The sequence below is a fragment of the Papilio xuthus genome, unplaced genomic scaffold (assembly GCF_000836235.2).
Source record: "Papilio xuthus unplaced genomic scaffold, Pxut_1.1 DF825946.1, whole genome shotgun sequence".
Lineage (NCBI taxonomy): Eukaryota > Metazoa > Arthropoda > Insecta > Lepidoptera > Papilionidae > Papilio > Papilio xuthus.
Window position 1 is genome coordinate 14,420,406 of NW_013532703.1, and position 17,265 is coordinate 14,437,670.

A 17,265-nucleotide genomic window follows, 5' to 3' on the forward strand; every position below is an offset into this window, starting at 1 on the left:
ATGTTGGCACCGAAACATGGCGAAAAACACATACGCACGAAATATAATGACTTCCAGCCTATCCACATGTAGAGGCTCGCGCTGCCTACTCTTTGACTTAAAAATAAAAATTGTCAAAAAAGTCAAATTCAATGTCAAACAAAATATAATGTCCTTTTAAAAGCTGTTCTAAATTGTTTTAACTAAGTTTTTGTCAAAAATAGGAAAATGTTACTTAGGCGTTGTATATATCTTCCAAATTCATATCGCCTGCTTAAAAAATTATCTCATAGACCAATTTCACATACTGTCGGTTTCAGGCCACCGACGGTATGTAATTGTTTTCGAAACGGACAGTACAGGTTATGTTTTGTTTTCTTATAAGCTGTTATTAGTTTAATTTTGTTTTAAAACAAGCCTTTTCATACGTTTTCGTTCCAAAAATATTTCATAATTATCGTAATAAAAATGAATTATTTGTAATTTTTTACAGATTTATAAATACAGATGATAACAACATATCCGAAAATGTTAATAACAAGGATAAGACATTACCTGAAAATGTCTCTAGTTTTACGAATCAGTCTTTTAAACTATACAATTCATCAATGACTTCAGAAGAGCTATTAGAAAAAATGATAGCAGGTTTATCAAGTGATATACATCAGAAGAGAAGAGTATACAAAAATGATTTTATAAGAGTTATAAATAAGGTGAAAGAATTAAATTTCTCGACCAAAAAGCAAGGCTTGCTACTAATTAGCTGTTGTGCAGAATTACTACCAGATGAAACACCATCATGTAGAATGGATTTGATTGAACAGGTTTGGAAAGCATTAAAGTAAGAAATATTTTTTTTCTTTGTGTATTTTGATAGAATTTACAATTGAACACCACAGTTTGTGTTGTCCAATTGTAAACTTTGATTGCTTAGTAATCTTGACCGATAAAATACCACAACCTCATAGAAGACTGTGGGTTATGGTGTCCTACACCTACCTCCTAAAATTTGTGTAGATGAAATAGAAAAAAAATATGTTTTTCGTCTAATGAATTTCCTAGGGTACAAGTCTAGTCCTTCCCTATTTCATATACTGATATATCTTTATCCTAAAAGTAAAGTATAAATAATAGACATTTTCATTTAGAACAAAAATAATTCAAATGTTGTATTAACCTGATAGAGTATTTATCAAAACCTATTTTATTAAATTACAGGCCACATACAGCATTTGGAATTGAGCATTACAATGAGTTACTGAGAGTATACATTGCTAATAACAGAACATTAAATGTTAGCTCATTTATACAACAAATGGGTAAAGTGAAACCTAATATTATAACTTATGAATTGATTCTTCAAGCTCTTGGTGAGGTAAATATACAATATACTTGTACAGATCCTTTATCTTAGGTAGCAAAATCTATTATAAACAGATGTTGACCACAATCCCACCTTATGTTACTAAATTGGTTGAAAGATGGTATGCGCTAGCTTAATAAACTCCTATTCATTTTATTCTTGAAGGCTCCCATGTCATACTTTGATGGAATATTATTTAATGAAGTTTCAATATTAGGTTGGAGATCTGAATCAAGCAACTGAAGTGATAGCAAATATGAAAGCTGCAGGAATACCTGCAACAGAAGAGATTTTTAATTCCTTGATTATGTGTCAAGGAAAATCTGGGTAAGTTTTTACAAACACAAATATGTAAGTGACACCATAGTTCAGTAGACATTCTTTTAAGTAAAGTTATTTATAATCTGTAGGAAAATGTAGTTCCCTTGTACTATGTACTTTTTGTATGCTTCTATTATTCGATGTTTTGGGTTTAATAATGTAAAAATGAATGAACACTTCCCTTGGTCATGTCATCACCCGTGAACAGGTGGTGATTTTGATAATTATAATTTTTTGTGTTTGGTATTGTTAGGAGAAGGTTTTTATGAATGTAAAAAAATTGAAAAATAAAGAATAATTAGAAAATCAGGTTATCAAATTGAACAATGTAGTACATAGTCTAGAGGGTTAATTATGAAGTTTATTTTTTAATTACGCATGTATGAAGTAGAGGACAAAATACGAAATATTTCAATTTATCTATCTTATCTATTATTCCAGTAATCTAGCAAACATTAAAGAAGTCCTTACGATGATGAAATCTCTAAAACTCGATGCATCGGTAGACACTTATACAGCTACTATAAGAGCGTTTGCATTTAATAAAAAACAGGATCTTGTTTTGATAGAAATGCAAAAAGCCCAACAGAATGGAATACAGTTTAGTGAAACTCATATAATGAAAATTGTCAAAATGTTAGCCTCAGTTGGCTTGAATGAAGCAATTCCTAAGGTAAATTTGATAGATATGTGTTTTTAATATGAAAGTAAAGTATAACATGGTAATGCAACCTGCACATATCTAAAATGAAACTCAAAGATATGTGTAAAGTCGACCAATTTGCACAGGGCCGGCATGGTTGACTAAGGCCTAGTGACCCCTAACTTAGGGTAGGCTCCGAGCCCCTCGGTGGGGATGTATAGTTAGCTGATGATTATATTTAGTAAATACTATATACTGTGTTTATTTTTATTTCAGGTTCTTAGATTCCTACCGGAAGAAATTCTCAAAACACCATCAATATCACCTTATATGCAGGTTGTTGCTACATCACTGGTATTCCAAAATCACCCTGTAGCTGCTTTAGAAATATATAAATGTCTACCGTTACCTTCATTTGGACCCAAAGATGATCAAGGGTTGCATGGACGGAGTTTAGTTAGGGATTGTGTGAAAGCATCAATAGTAAGTTAATTTAATGTAAAATAACACATCTTGATACATGTAAAATCATTGTTTAAGCACACTTTTTGTAATTATCTTGGATTAGTCCATTTTAGACAAGTCTTACTTTTTTTCTATTGATTCTTTTTGGTAGAAATTAGTAAAAAAAAAAAAAGATTTTCTATTTAAATGTCTCCAAGTTTCAAATTGTGTATCTTTCAGGGGTCCGGTGTCATAAGTCTTGTTGCTGAAGAACTGATGTCATCTGGTAGGAATCCTATAGCACTACAGAATGCTTGTGAAGCCGCACTACAGTTGGGTAAAGTTCCATTAGCATTGGACTTGTTTACACGGATGAAACAAATGGGAATGCCTGTTAGACCGCATTATTTTTGGCCTATATTACTTCACACGTCAAAGACATATGGAGAAAAAGGTTAGTATAATGTAGTTACATTTTTATTATTAATATACTAGCCTTCGCCCTCGAACTCGTCCGCGCGGAATTAAAAAAACTTAATTAGTAGCCTATGTAATGCCGAACACCAGGAGATACATCCTTTCAAACATTCACATTTATAATATTAGTAATATTTCTAAAATACAGTTAACCTTCTTACTAATACTGTAAATGGATGAATCAATCTATCCACAGAACCTCTAATCGGGTCTCTATGAAATTTGACATAGATGTAGAATATAGTCTGGAAGAACACATTAGCTGCAAATTTAGCTATGTTTACCGATGAAGTCCCTTGCAACAGTTATATATAAAAGTCGAATTTGCAGTGCAAGAAACTGTATTTCATAATTTAATTATTCAGGTATTATGAATACACTATCAACGATGATTAGAATGGATGTCAAACCCGACTATGAGACCATAATGACATACACATTGCCATATGTCAGTTTCACATCTCCGCAGAATCTGATGAAGAAGTTCCAGGATACAGGTCTATCTGTATCCACGGTACTCACTCCAATGATGGAAACACTATTGAATACAGGACAAGTGAGAGCCGCTAGTGAAATTTGTAAGTATTAGTAAAAAAATCCACTCCGAAACATAAATCATAACCTATTATGTGTTTCTTTTTTCAAAAACGATGACCGTCGGCTATTAAGACCAAAATCTCCGTTTCAAATAATCTCTGTTTTGTCAAAGAGGGTTCACAATATGTTTTATACAGAGATTTTTATCTCGGAAATCAGCGGTGAAATCAATAACAGTATGTTTTCGTAAAATTGCCTCAATAATTAAAGCCATATATCAAATTATATTTACAAATGTTTTGCTTATATTGTTTGTTAGAGGTGTGTATTTAAATAATTTTTTAACCAATTTTGTATTGAATTGAAATATCTTGACGGCTCTTAACTTCTTGCGACTCCCTACACAGAACAAAATTTTAAGTGTGTTTGGCCGTAGCGTAATGCGGGGGAGAGCACAGCACAGCAAGCAGATGACCTTGAGCCGCCAAGATATTTGAAAACAACTATAAAGTTGTAAAATTTTACTCAAAATTATATTATAACATAATTATTTAAGTCAGGTAAAAAATAAAAAAATTGTTTTTAGGTGAATTATTTGAAGGAAAAGTGGATACAGATGTTCTGTTAAGATCAATTGTAAAAGGTTATCTGATCAGCTTGGATGTGAAATCAACAATACATATATTAGAAGATGTTACTACTAAAGCAATAGACAAAAACAAAGACTGGGTAGGCAGATTCTTGTGTGTTTTTATAAGACATAAGAAAGTTAAAGAAGATCTATCAGATTTTATGGCAATTGTACAGGTTAGTAAGAAATATTGCAGACATATAATTTTTTTTTTGTATTGTTAAATCTTTTAAAATAATAGTTTTTTTTCATCCTAATTAAAATATAGTGTAAAATGTTACATTGATGTTATATAAATGGACATGTCAGTGTGTTCGATTTGCGATAATCCGTAGAAAAGTACCGAAATATTATGTGAATTGTTATTTCAAATAACAATTCACATAATATACTGTTTTTTTTGTGTTTTAGGCTTTAAAAGAAACATCCCTAAAGATATCGACCTCAGCGGCGGATTATTGTATATCTAGACTTCCAGAAATCTACGACGAGCAAACTACAGAGAATTTTAGGAACAATCTCATTGATATCACGGATGAAAGGTTAATAGATGAAAGTGATATTTTCGTTCAGCAAATGCCGCATCCAGTAAGATATTTTCGAAGTTTTTTTTGTCCGAATATTAAATTTCTGACAGATTGGCTTGAATAAAAAAAATACACTTCTGTTACTAAAAAGTTTCTGTGAAAATCATCAGATTTAGCTACGCTTAATTTATAACGTTTTGGTATTGTTTTTTTTGTAGAAAAATATGAATGAAGTATCACTAAGGGCACATCTAAACGAATTGGAGGCAAAGGGCATGAACACACGCGGAGTACTGCGCAAGTTGCTCCAGCAGTACTGCAGAGAGAACAACTTGCCTGCCGCACTCGAAATACTAGACAAATGTAAAAAAGAAGGGGTAAGTGCTTAAGATTTAACACAAATAATTGTATAGATTGATAAAGTTATCTGACCCGGTGGGCATAAGTTAAAATAAATTACGATAGCTCACTAGCGCCCCTCTGTTAATCAAAAAAGTGTCATTGTACTGTAGCTGTCATGACAAGTTTCTTTCTTTTATGTAATTTTCTGTGCCTTAGTAGGTTTTACATATTTTTTGAGAGTTTTCTCTGCTTTTCTCACAGATATATTGGAGTATGGAAATGATTGAAGTATTTGTACAGTTAAACTTATCGATAAGTGAAATTAAATTATAGTCTGACGAAACGACAATATTTCTTTGGCTAATAATGTGTAAAATTTGCTACAATATCCAAGTTGGACTGTCTTGTTATGTTAACAACTGCGATAACAACGTCCCCATCACCGGACCAAGTATGTTGGTCGCACTATAAATTTCTATAGGTATATTAGTAATTAATATTTGTAGGTATTCTTATCAGCGGGTATGAAGGCGGCCATATTTGATCTGCACGTGAAGCTCGGGGAACTGGAAGCGGCTGAGCTGGCACTCAGCGATCTGAACAAAACCTTCCCTAATTTCACTCTGGATGAGTTTAAAGTGATAGATTTCGCCACCCTAATGGTATATAGGAACAAGATAAAACCAGCATTCGATTTGATAAGCGAACAATCGAAAAATCGGTAAGATTTATTTTTAAGTTACGAAAACAACATTTCTGTTTTTTAACAGGTTTATAATGTATATAACGTGTTATTTTCTATAAAAATTTATATTCTAACATCAATTAATTAATAAAATTAGCTAACCATTTAAAGCTACAATAATAATATTGCCACTTAAAATATTCATAATATTTTTATTAAAAAAAATATGTTCATAATCAACTAGCACTTACCCGCGACCTCGTCGGGGTAGAATTAAAAAAATAATAATAACAAATATGTTCTATAGCACTCGGGGATAGTGTAGCTTTCTTACGATGAAAGAATTTTTCAAGTTGATACATTAGTTGCGAAGCTTATTCAATGCAATCAAATAATCAGACAATTAAATCTTTCTTCTCTTTATTAAATGAAAAATTAAGATAATAATATTTATTAGTTGGGTCCAGATGACAGTTAAGGAATAATACTTTGTGGTATAGACGTGTGATAGGAGGTAGGAGTGTGTCTATGAACTGCTGGCGCCTGCTGAGTGCGGTGGCGACACACGGCAGCGCGGACGACACGCGCCGCATGTTCCGTCTGCTCACCGAACTGCGCTACTGCAAGCCCACCAACACTCTACTCGGACCACTTGTACGAGTACACTTGAACGAGTAAGTATTTTTACACATTATTGGTTAATCCTTTGTCGCGAATAGCGCTTTCATTGCAATGTCAAGTGACAGAATAATTAGTGAGGGAACATAAACGTCGACATTTTGGTAAGGTTAGTGCGCCAGTACACCGGCACTGTGTCGGATTTTCTTCCTGACAGTATTTTCATTCGTGTACAGTCGAGGAATTTTATTTCCTAACCATTTCGTTAAAAATTCAACTGTAATACAGTATAATCTCCCTAATCCGGCACTTCGATAGATCGGCGCGTCCAATAATCCGGCTCCCTCCACCCACGCCTCCGTCGCTCCTCTATACCTTTGCGCTTTAGTCGCTGTTTCGTCGACTACCAGTCTAATCTTAAAACTATTTTTTTTTAAGTGAGAGTAGTTTATAGTTAAAAATGTCAAATAAACGCACACAAGACACTAGATTTGAATTATAAAATTTACATTACCTACGACTTTTACTATAATCCAGTAATCCGAACATTCCAATAATCCGGCACCCACCAGTTTTAATAGTGCCGGATTAATACATATTGTCTATCCCTTTCCTTTATTAAATTCAAATAGCCGCTTGCTCATTTACCACTTTACATAATAATGAGTTACTATAGTTGATATATCAATTAAAAAAACTTCCTTAAAATTTCATAATTTTTTCCAGGAACAATATAGATGCCGCTATAAATGAATTTGTTACTTTAGCGAATAAATACAACAAGACTCCATTAAAACACGAATTGTTGTGCAAAATATTAACTGCTATGGGGGACGGTGGTTCTGAAGATACTTTCATTATAAATGAAAAGAGTAACGGAAGTAAGAATAAATTGGTGCAGAAAGTGTTAAATATTGATAAGAAAGTTCACGGTCCGGGAGATGTGCAGGTAGGATTTATTACTATTTACTATATAATATGTCTAAACCAAACATGAAGAAAGTAGCAACTAATATTAACATACATTTAACGTATTAACCGTGAGTTTCTGAGACGTAGGTCTCTGCATAAAATATAGTCATCCTTTAGTAAAACAGAGATAGCACTATGTTTTAACCTTTAATTCGATAGTGTTCAGTGTGACGAACAACTAATTAAAAAAATCTGTAAGTATTATATTACTAAAAAAAAAACATTTTTTTTGCTACAAAAAAAGTACTCGAATTAAGGTTTAAAGTAAGATTTAAGTCTTAGAAACCCACGGTCAGTGTCACACACTTGCGCTACTTCAATCTAGTACTCAGTGGTATTAAAAGTGTTGACCAAAATGGAATGTATTTGACAAACCTTTTAATATTGTGGATTATTATTACGAAAGAACTTTTAATAATACCATATTAGGAATTTAAAGGGCAAATATTTTGAAATAAGAATGAAAACAATTTATTCGTTTTTATAATAAGTTGAACGAATTTAAAGTATAATAGCAACCAGTGAGACATCAAATCAGTCATGAAAAAAAAAATTATGAAATTTTAATTTATAGCTCACTTTAATGGCCGCCTTAGCAGACGTCGGTTATAAAAAGACTCTACGCAAGTTGCTTTTGGACCCCAAAGTGAAGTTCCATCCAGACGCGTTACTCAGGCACTGCGAAAGATTTGCCGATGAGAAGAAAATCTCTGCCTTGGAAACTGTGGCTGAATGCGTCAAGGATCTAAGAATATTTAACGTTCAAGATTTATATAATTTGATGTTAGAAGTTTATCGTAAGTAACAATCCCTTTATTACCAACTTTACTAGTAAAAGATTTCGAATTTGTATAGCGTTATCTCTGTCACACACCATGTTACTTTACTTTGGGAGTATGTACAAAACATATTGTTGTCTCTTTTTATTCCAATATAAAGAAGAGAGATGGTTGTTATTCAAGCGGTTAGACATTACAGCTGTCGTCGAGCAACAGTTCGTACTTAAATTTTGATAATTACTAGCTGCCGCACGCGACACCGTCCGTGCAACTAAAGTACAACTTAATTAGTAGCCTATGAGTTTACCAGACTATGTTCTACATCCGTGCCAAATTTCATTGAGATCCGTTGAGCCGTTCTGGAGACACCTTCTAAGAAACATGCATCCATCCATCCATACATCCAAATATTTGAATTTATGATATTTTATAGTAAGAGTAAGATAAGTAAGATATCAATTGTTCTAGAACGAGACAATAATTACAAGGACGGGCTTGTACTTTGGACTAAGATGCAAGAAGCGGATGTGACTCCATCACAGAAATTTATACGTAACCTTTGTTCTCTTTGCACTGCCAACAATAAAGATATACCAGCGGATCTAGTTGTCCTACTTGACAAGGAGACCAGGCAAGCTAATTTATAATTTGATCTTTTAAAAATATTATATAACGTCTATACTAAATTTAGTTTCAATGTTGACTTGTAGAATCTGTGATATTAAATTATTGTGTCGTAATTTAATAAAACGTTTTGAAAATATTTAACTTTTAATTTAATATGTTAAGTGTTCATATATTGAACAAATTCATGATTACAAAAGGAACTAAAACTTTCTCTTACCGTTGGTTTCTGAGATCAAAATATCTGTATAAAAATATCGTCATCCCTTACATTATCTTTGACAACACAGAGATAGCAATATTTTCAACGGAGATTATAGACCGAGATATTAACAACAAACAAATGAAAGGTAAGTTTAAAAGGGAAATTATAAAATGCAACCTTAAATTATCTGTTAAAATAAAATGGGACACAACTGCTAGCGAAACTTTTCGATCAAAAAAAAACAAAATCAGAGCACCAGGGGCGGAGTTACGCGGTCGGACATAGAAAAATATGGACGAATTGAAAAAATATTATCATCAGTAGTGGCATACGTTAGTTTATTTATTTCATCGTTAGAAAATACAATCAATAAGATTTAGTACTATTAAGATCTTCTATTATTTTCTGATTCAACTGTTCCAATACTTCCAAGGCTTCCTTCTTAATTGGTTCATAATCAGCTTTTGAAGTAATCGATGCTATGTCTTCTTCCAATATAGTCTTCCTGTTTTCAAGGTTGGCAACTTGGTCTTCTAAACTGTTCAGTTTTGCATACATCTCATTTCCATCTAACGCCGCCTACATAAAAATAACCTCTTATTTACCATATACACTATGTAATAAGCTTAAGTAACTACCATAATATAGATCTTTAATGGTTTTTCTCGTAGCTTGTATATTTAACCTCTTTTCTAATGATGAATCTTGAAATATCAGAATCTTTTATATGTACCTGTATTTTTTTCAGTTTATTAGCTGCTTCTATAACTGCGCTTTCGGTAGGAGTTAGTTTTTCCTTCAAAACTTGCAGCTCATTTTGTAATTCCTTCTTCTTTATTTCTCCTATTAAAATAAATAGTACTTTTTTGTTACAACTCATTACTTGTTACAAATTAAATATCGACAAATGAATTGAATAGATGTTTTTACCTTCGTCTCGCAGTTTTTCTAGATCAGAAAGGGTCACAAGTTCTTCTTGCATTACTCGTGTTTTCTCTGGTAGCGTTAGTAGTTCTGCTAACAAACGTTCACGCGTAGCTTCTACCTAAAATAAACAATTAGGTTATTACACTACTGATTGTTATGCTACACCAAAATTCTTAGTAGCAAAGTAAGCAACCGTACTTTCTTAAGATTTGACTGAAATCTTTCATAATCCTTCATCAATGTCTCCACAGATTTTTTACTTTCATCGTATGCCATATTATATCCATCTCTCTTCTTCAATGAATCTATCTCGCTCAGATCTAGATCGATATTGGAGCTGCTATGTTCTAATGCAAATACAATATCTTTCTCTAATTGATCAATCTTTTCTTTTTCTTTTGCTAGATTTTCTTCGTAAGTAGACAAAAATGCATCCATAGTTTCCTCTCGTTTCTTCAATTCTCTATATTTTTGATGACGTTCGGATTTACCTTCTTCAAGATCCTAAAATTGTTATTTATATTTGAATTAATTTTACTTTGGGCACATACTCTTTCTAATTAAAACATTTTTATTATTTTACCTGTTCAGCCTGTTCTATTAACTCTTGAATTTTCGCTATTTGTTGTTTTAAATGTGCTGCATTACTATCTAACGAAGCAATAGCAGCATTGTCTTCTCGAACCTGTAAAAATAATCTAACTTTATCTTTTTAATGTTTAAACTTCAAGTCTGAATTTCGAAATACGATATCATAAAATCCATTACAAATGGCTTATTATTTACCTGTTGCAACAATTTCTCTCGTTCCTCTTGAGGATCCAAACGGTTATTTATTTCATTCTTAAGACTATCGCGTTTCTCTTCTGCAGCTGCTAATCGTCTATGTAATTCCAATAAGTGTACCTTTATCTATACAACAAAATACGTAGTTGTTCATGTTTTAAATTTGAAGGTTTTTAAAGTATAAAGCATCTATGCTGTTAGAGTTTGTAGTAAAAATAAATAAGTACCTGGGACATAGAGATCTCTTTGTTAAATTCCTCTTTTTCTTTAGTAAGATTATCTATCTGGATTCTTGCTTGTTCTGCTTCTTCTCTTAAAGCGGCAGCTGTACCTTCTAGTTCGTTGTATTGTTTTCTTTGTTCCGGCGACATTTCTGACAGTAGTTCTGATATTGTTGATTGCTCCTGTTACAAATGGGGTTTAAAAATGTAGAACCGTGGTGTTGGCAGAACTTGTGTTAATATTATAATCTTTTTAGATTTATACCTTATCCATTTGTTCCCTTAACTGCCTTAGCTGGCTCTCTTTTCTTTGTTTCTCTAAAAACACTTGTTCAACTTCTTCTTGCAACTTCTTGTTACTGACTTCTAATTCTCTTGTTTGTTCTTCTACGGACTGCTTCGACGCTTCTCCGTTAGCAATGCGAATGGCTGTATTATAGTCAGATAATCGGCCTTGTAGATCTATAAAAAATGGGAGGTTGTTAAGCATTATCGTATTTAGATATAATTTTTTACCTGACCTGATGGATTCCTAAAAGGTGAAATTTGGCTTACGGATCGCGAATACTCATACCAATTTTAATGTATGTCGTATTTCCTGCGTACGATGCACTCAATTAGCCTAAATAGAGTGAAAACATTAAAATGGTAATCGTAGCTACTGTTGTGATAAGACAAGTATACTTATTGTTTAATTACCTTTGTGTGTATAGATAAATATGCAAGCCTCAACTTGAGACTAACATGAAAAATGTTGGTGCCTTATCGTCGTAGTAAAAATAGACTGTAAAATAAGATATTTTTTGCAAAGAATCTTTAGCAATATAAGTAATCATATTTCGTTGTCGCCAGACTCTGTCCGCACGCAATTGAAAAAAATCTTAAGTATTAGCTTATGTGTTCTTCCAGGCTACGTTTTACATCTATGCCACATTTCAGCGAGATTTACGCAGTTGTTCACAGTTGTTGATAAATATTTACCTGTCAATTCTTGCGCCAGTTCCCGTACTCGTTTTTCATAGTGTTTCTTAGCAGATTTTTCTCTTTCTCCCGACTCGACCTTGTCGCTTAGTCGGGCTATCTCCGCTTTGATTTCACGCACCTTAACTTGCATCAACTCTTCCCAGTACCTCTTATCTTGCAGCTGCCTCGTGCGAAATCCTCGTGCTGTTCCTGTGCGAAGTCCTGATATGCCTTGCTGTGTTATTGGCCTGTCAATCTAAATAACAAAATTAAAATGAATAAAACTATAACTAGGCAGCTGGTGCATAAGCCTTACCACTTTTGTCAGAAGCTTAGCTAATATTTGCGATATCTAAGTTTGCTGTAATGTCTTACCATAGAGAAACCAGTCATTGCAGTTGGCTGTCGGCTGGCAGTAGATGGTGCAGGTCCAAAGCCAGCAGTCGCGAGACGCGATGCCGTGCTGCCCCGATACGCGGAAGTAGGCCTCATGCTGCCGCTTCTGTGTGTTTACTTTAAATAAGTATTGTAGTAGAAGTAGTAGCAATCGATTATTGATTTCTCATCATCACGCCCCCATTGAAGGACTCAGAGCCTACCCTAAGTTAGGGGTGACGAGGCCAAATTCAATCACGACGGCCCAGTGCGGGTTGATTTTAAATTTCTTCACAGATATGTGCAGATTGCCTTATGAAGTTTTCCTTCGCCGTATGAACGTGTGATAATTTCGGCAGTATAAATTTATGGAATTTTATATTTTTGAAACAGTATACTAAAACCTAGATAATGATAAATAAGAAAAATGATGTTTCCGTTGGATTCCTTTATTTCATGCCTTAGATTTCTAAACTTTGTCAATCAATTTTTTTAAATTTTAAAATTACCTGGACACTGCGGATCCAGTATTGGTATATTCCCGATAGCCTCTCCTGGACACAGGACGCGGGGCGTCGGCCCGTCTGACCGCGCTCGCTCTGTCCACAACACTGCCCTCGGAAAAATCCATAACGATACGATCTAATTACATGTAACGTTATAGCGACTGTAAATTAATTAAATAATCCACCTGATTGTCACGCGCAATAGCTTTGTTGTTTATATGTTGCTATGACAACGGCGCCGATATACCTTTGACGTCATGGATTTGACAGACTATGCAAACTTGAACTCTATATAAACTCTACTATGTAAGAGATAGCGAATCCTCAGTAGATCTTCAAGATCTAACTTTGGATTAATAAAGGATGAGGATGGTTAATGGTTACATGTATATTGTGCTATGTTAAATAATACCCGTATAAAATAGATTGCAAAGCTTTAGTTTGCAAGTGCTATGATTAGAATGCAAAAGAATATTCCATCGGAGAAAGAACGTGTTTTGCCTACAAATGTAACACGTGTTAATAACATTAAACAAAATATTTGGAAATGCGAGGAATTTTGCCACCATCGTTTTAAACACCTAGATAAAATTCCTTTGTATTAGCATAAATACCAATTACGTTGCAAAGAACATTTAATATACTACATAGCTCAGTGCGTTGTTACGAATTTAACTAGAGGGAGTTGATTCAACTACCGTTGAAACTAAAAATGTTAATATCACACATTTTTAAATTATTAATTATCATCCATCCCATTTGCGGCTTCGTTTTCAATGGTCGATTTCGATATTTGGTAAAAGAAGTGACTTCTGTATTTCTCGGAACTTATATACATGAAACTAAATGGTTGGAACAGAAGCTAGACCATTTTGATGAGAAAGAAAATCGTAAATGGAATATGCGTTATTTTAAAAGAAACGATTTTTGGAAACCAAATGGTCCAGTTATTTTATTTATAAGTGGCGAATCCGAGGCATCGCCCGGCTTTTTATACGGGGGTATGGCATATGAATTGGCTAAGGAAACGAATGGTGTTCTTTTTGCATCGGAACACAGATATTATGGAAAAAGTGTTCCCTTAAAATTCACTAGTGTCGATTATTTTAAATATTTAAGCGCAAAGCAAGCTCTCGCCGACAATGCACATCTCATACGTACAATTAAATCAAATCCACTTTTTTCTAAAGCTAAAGTAGTCGTGGTTGGTGGTTCTTACGCCGGTAATTTGGCAGCTTGGATGAGGTTATTGTACCCAGAATTGGTAGACGCGGCAGTAGCAAGCAGTGCACCTGTTCTAGCAAAGAAAGATTTTTACGAGTATCTAGAAAAGGTAAACGACGTTTATGAACAATACGGCACTAATAACTGCTTAGCTAGAATAAAAGATAATTTCAAACGGTACGAAAATTTACTTGAAACTCAAGATGGCATCGAAAAGCTAAAGAAGGAAGAGAATATTTGCCCCGAAAGTGATATGAGTATACCAGAAAACAAACAACTGTTTTTCCTTTATAAGGCGTCTGATTTTATGCAAAACGTGCAATATGGTCGCACTATAGATGTCAAAAAGGACTGTGAAACGATGAATGAAACCAAACAGAAATCTCAAAATAATGACGAACCGAATTTTTGGAGAACAGAAAATCAATGTAACGACTATGATTTCGACAGAATGATTGATATTTATTACAAAAATAAAACGAACGGGATCGCTTGTTGGACTTACCAAACATGTACTGAATTTGGATACTTTCAGAGTTCTAGTTCAAGTAAGCAACCTTTTACAAACAATATACCGGTAGATTTATACGTCAAGATATGTATGAAATCTTTTGGTATTGATTTCAATGACGTTCGAGTTGATAATGGAATAGAAAAAGTTAACAATATGTATAAAGGTTTACATCCGAATGTAACAAAAGTTGTGTTTGTCAACGGGGACATGGATCCGTGGAGTAGGCTTGGAATTTTAGAAGACATATCGTATGATGCTCCAGCTATAATTATTCCTCGTGCTTCCCACTGTAGAGATTTAGTTGCAAATTATAAGAATAGCGAAGAAGAATTAAAAGAAGCTATCAAACAAATAAAATACTTGATTAAGAAATGGATTGGTTTTGGAGAATTTATTTGAAGATACTGTATTTCATTTGAATTTGCTTAAATAGACAACAGAATTATCTCTTTGCTTTTTTAATCGAGTTCTATACGTTAACGTCTTTGCACTATTATAGGGAACTAGAGGACCCGACAGACGTTGTCCTGTCTATACGTCTTTAATTTGAATAAATTAATATGAAGTTAATATTTGATGAAAATTGTGAATCTAAACCATTCCCAGATCCCCTTGAACACACACAAAAAATTTCTTCAAAATCGGTCCAGTCATTTGAGAGAAGTTCACAGAAGAATTATATATATAAAGATTAAAATAAAATAATCAACGTTATTAGAAATAATTGTATATTTAACTCATACATATTTTCCTTAAGATAGGTTACTCGTTAACCAACACCCTGCGATATACAAAGAGGATGTTGATATTATTCTAATCTATCCAATTTAATTCAGGGGCAACACACTATTTAATATGACGAAGGATTCAAAGGACATCCATATTTTCATAATTACAAATCGTTTGTTCTAGAATATACAAGAATTTATATGATTTTATACAATACAATTTTATTGTATTTAAATATAGTTGCAAATGTTTATGAATAAATAATTGCTGTTGTTGTTGTTGTTGTTTTTTTTTTCAAATAAATAAATTCGTAGTCGTGGTTTGGTTATCACTCGTTATTTAAATTTAAAATTGACTTTATACGCTTAAAAAATTACAATAAAATGGTAACATGTGTAGCACCTCTGAAAATATAATTTTGAATGTACAACAATGTTATATATTCGTTAATTATATTCATTAAAAATATATAAGTAAAAATCTAAAAAAATATACAAGAGTATACAATGTAGACGAGTTAAATGTTATTTAAAAATTAATTCGAAATTTGAATATCTTAAAAACTTTTTGGACGATTTCAACTGTATACAAGACGTTAAAAATATTTCCAAAAACTCGTAATTTATTTTGAAATTCGAATTTCTAAAAGATATTATTTTCAATTATACTTAAAATAATTATACAGCTAGATTTAAAATAGTTGAGTATTGATAAAAAAATGAAAATGTATGTTTTAAATAAAATAAAATTCCTAAAGTATAAAATACCTAATTGAAATAAGTCTATATACAACAGGGAATTATTGTAATTTTTATAATAAAAGATACAAATATTATGTCTAAAATATTATTTTCTATATTCTAATAATCCATACTATGTCCAGTACAAAACTACATCAAACGAATCAGCGGTTTTGCTGATATAAATAAGAAAACAAAAAAGAAAAAGATATTTTTAAGAATTGCTTACATCCCAACCCTGTATTGACTAGGATTGATACCTAACTTAAAAATATGTAAAAAACGAAACAGAAAATTTTGCAGTAAAACTCGATTATAATTGAAGTAAAACAAATTTTTAAAATAATATCATCCACTGACATTTACATAATTATTGGCAGTGATAATTAACTACGATTATACTAAGCATCATACTTAAATTAAACGGATACTCATAAAAATGGTAGAAAAAATATTTTGTAGAAATTCATATACACGCTTATATGATAGCTGTATACGTAAATAATCTATGCAACTTTACAAAATAACATAATTGCTAATTAATATTGCCAGGATTTAAAATTCATTGAACCATTCATCGAATAATCAGAATCAGAATGGACCGTCTTCAGATATTTCATAATTTACAAAAAGCACAAATATTTACAAATTATCCAATAACTATACAGTCACATCGATATTATTGAAATGTAAACAAATCGAGAATAAACGTATTATAATGGCTACACTTATAGTCTGGTGTCTCAAAGATACAGAGGACGTACTGTAGCTAGTGCATACCATGTTTTTTATGATTGAGAAAAAATCGATTTCAAATTTCCACAACATCGATGCAACGATATACAATCGAGTTAGTTTCTAATAGGTGCCGTATGATCTAGTCCCATTCTCCGATGAACATTTGGCGGGCATGGGGCGCGGGCGGGGGCGGGAAGCCGCGGCCAGGCATAGGCAACCGGCCGTACAATGCGTAAGGGTCGTAGTGCTCGCCATCTGAAATCAAACAAGCCCTTTGTTAGTTTCTTTACTAGCTAACATCAAGAAATTCAAATCTCCGGATCGAACTATATAATGCTGAAATGATACTTAAAATAGATAGTAGTTTAGTTACAAAGTTTTTCATTTGTATATTT

The 17,265-nt window shown here is 32.8% G+C and overlaps 4 protein-coding genes across 7 annotated transcripts in view; 2 read left to right on the forward strand and 2 right to left on the reverse strand.

The window, feature by feature from the left end:
- The first annotated feature begins 135 nt into the window (after window positions 1-135).
- On the forward strand, window positions 136-9,081 carry LOC106124744 (leucine-rich PPR motif-containing protein, mitochondrial). Its single transcript, XM_013321693.1, has 16 exons — window positions 136-341; window positions 473-820; window positions 1,198-1,354; window positions 1,560-1,669; window positions 2,105-2,336; window positions 2,583-2,789; window positions 2,991-3,204; window positions 3,593-3,805; window positions 4,351-4,571; window positions 4,807-4,983; window positions 5,141-5,299; window positions 5,771-5,985; window positions 6,450-6,623; window positions 7,294-7,516; window positions 8,114-8,336; window positions 8,787-9,081. Exons 1-16 carry the CDS (start codon window positions 208-210, stop codon window positions 8,963-8,965), a joined length of 3,186 nt encoding a protein of 1,061 aa, XP_013177147.1. The 5' UTR covers window positions 136-207; the 3' UTR covers window positions 8,966-9,081.
- A 952-nt stretch (window positions 9,082-10,033) lies between these two features.
- LOC106123906 (intraflagellar transport protein 74 homolog) lies at window positions 10,034-13,551 on the reverse strand. The gene is made up of 9 exons (XM_013320320.1): window positions 12,929-13,551; window positions 12,420-12,546; window positions 12,063-12,300; window positions 11,347-11,543; window positions 11,088-11,264; window positions 10,861-10,986; window positions 10,658-10,759; window positions 10,273-10,578; window positions 10,034-10,192 (listed from the first exon to the last, which is right to left on the reverse strand). The coding sequence occupies exons 1-9, from the start codon at window positions 13,048-13,050 to the stop codon at window positions 10,034-10,036; spliced, it is 1,554 nt and encodes a 517-aa protein (XP_013175774.1). The 5' UTR covers window positions 13,051-13,551.
- Window positions 13,552-13,561: 10 nt separating this feature from the next.
- Window positions 13,562-15,062, forward strand: LOC106123907 (putative serine protease K12H4.7). Its single transcript, XM_013320321.1, has one exon. It carries the CDS (start codon window positions 13,638-13,640, stop codon window positions 15,060-15,062), a length of 1,425 nt encoding a protein of 474 aa, XP_013175775.1. The 5' UTR covers window positions 13,562-13,637.
- A 1,136-nt stretch (window positions 15,063-16,198) lies between these two features.
- exp (expansion) overlaps window positions 16,199-17,265 on the reverse strand; it is a 107,682-nt gene continuing 106,615 nt past the window's right edge. For 2 of the 4 annotated variants that reach the window (XM_013321278.1, XM_013321276.1), the window contains exon 10: window positions 16,199-17,125. In XM_013321278.1, the coding sequence (XP_013176732.1) occupies window positions 17,010-17,125 (116 nt within the window). In that variant the 3' untranslated portion in view covers window positions 16,199-17,009. The remainder of the gene's footprint in view (window positions 17,126-17,265) is intronic. The other 2 variants (XM_013321279.1, XR_001228209.1) reach the window with 2 other exon arrangements.

Bases quoted from the DNA above. Each gene is read 5' to 3' on its own strand.
- LOC106123907 (XM_013320321.1), top strand. From the start codon at position 13,638: ATGTTAATATCACACATTTTTAAATTATTAATTATCATCCATCCCATT.
- LOC106123906 (XM_013320320.1), bottom strand. From the start codon at position 13,050: ATGGATTTTTCCGAGGGCAGTGTTGTGGACAGAGCGAGCGCGGTCAGA. The intron at 11,265-11,346 runs GTATAAATCTAA...CATTTGTAACAG, and splicing joins TAAGGGAACAAATGGATAAG to GAGCAATCAACAATATCAGA. The intron at 10,579-10,657 runs GTAAAATAATAA...TAACAATTTTAG, and splicing joins TAATAGAACAGGCTGAACAG to GATCTTGAAGAAGGTAAATC.
- LOC106124744 (XM_013321693.1), top strand. From the start codon at position 208: ATGTTACTTAGGCGTTGTATATATCTTCCAAATTCATATCGCCTGCTT. The intron at 3,806-4,350 runs GTAAGTATTAGT...AATTGTTTTTAG, and splicing joins GAGAGCCGCTAGTGAAATTT to GTGAATTATTTGAAGGAAAA. The intron at 5,300-5,770 runs GTAAGTGCTTAA...TAATATTTGTAG, and splicing joins ACAAATGTAAAAAAGAAGGG to GTATTCTTATCAGCGGGTAT.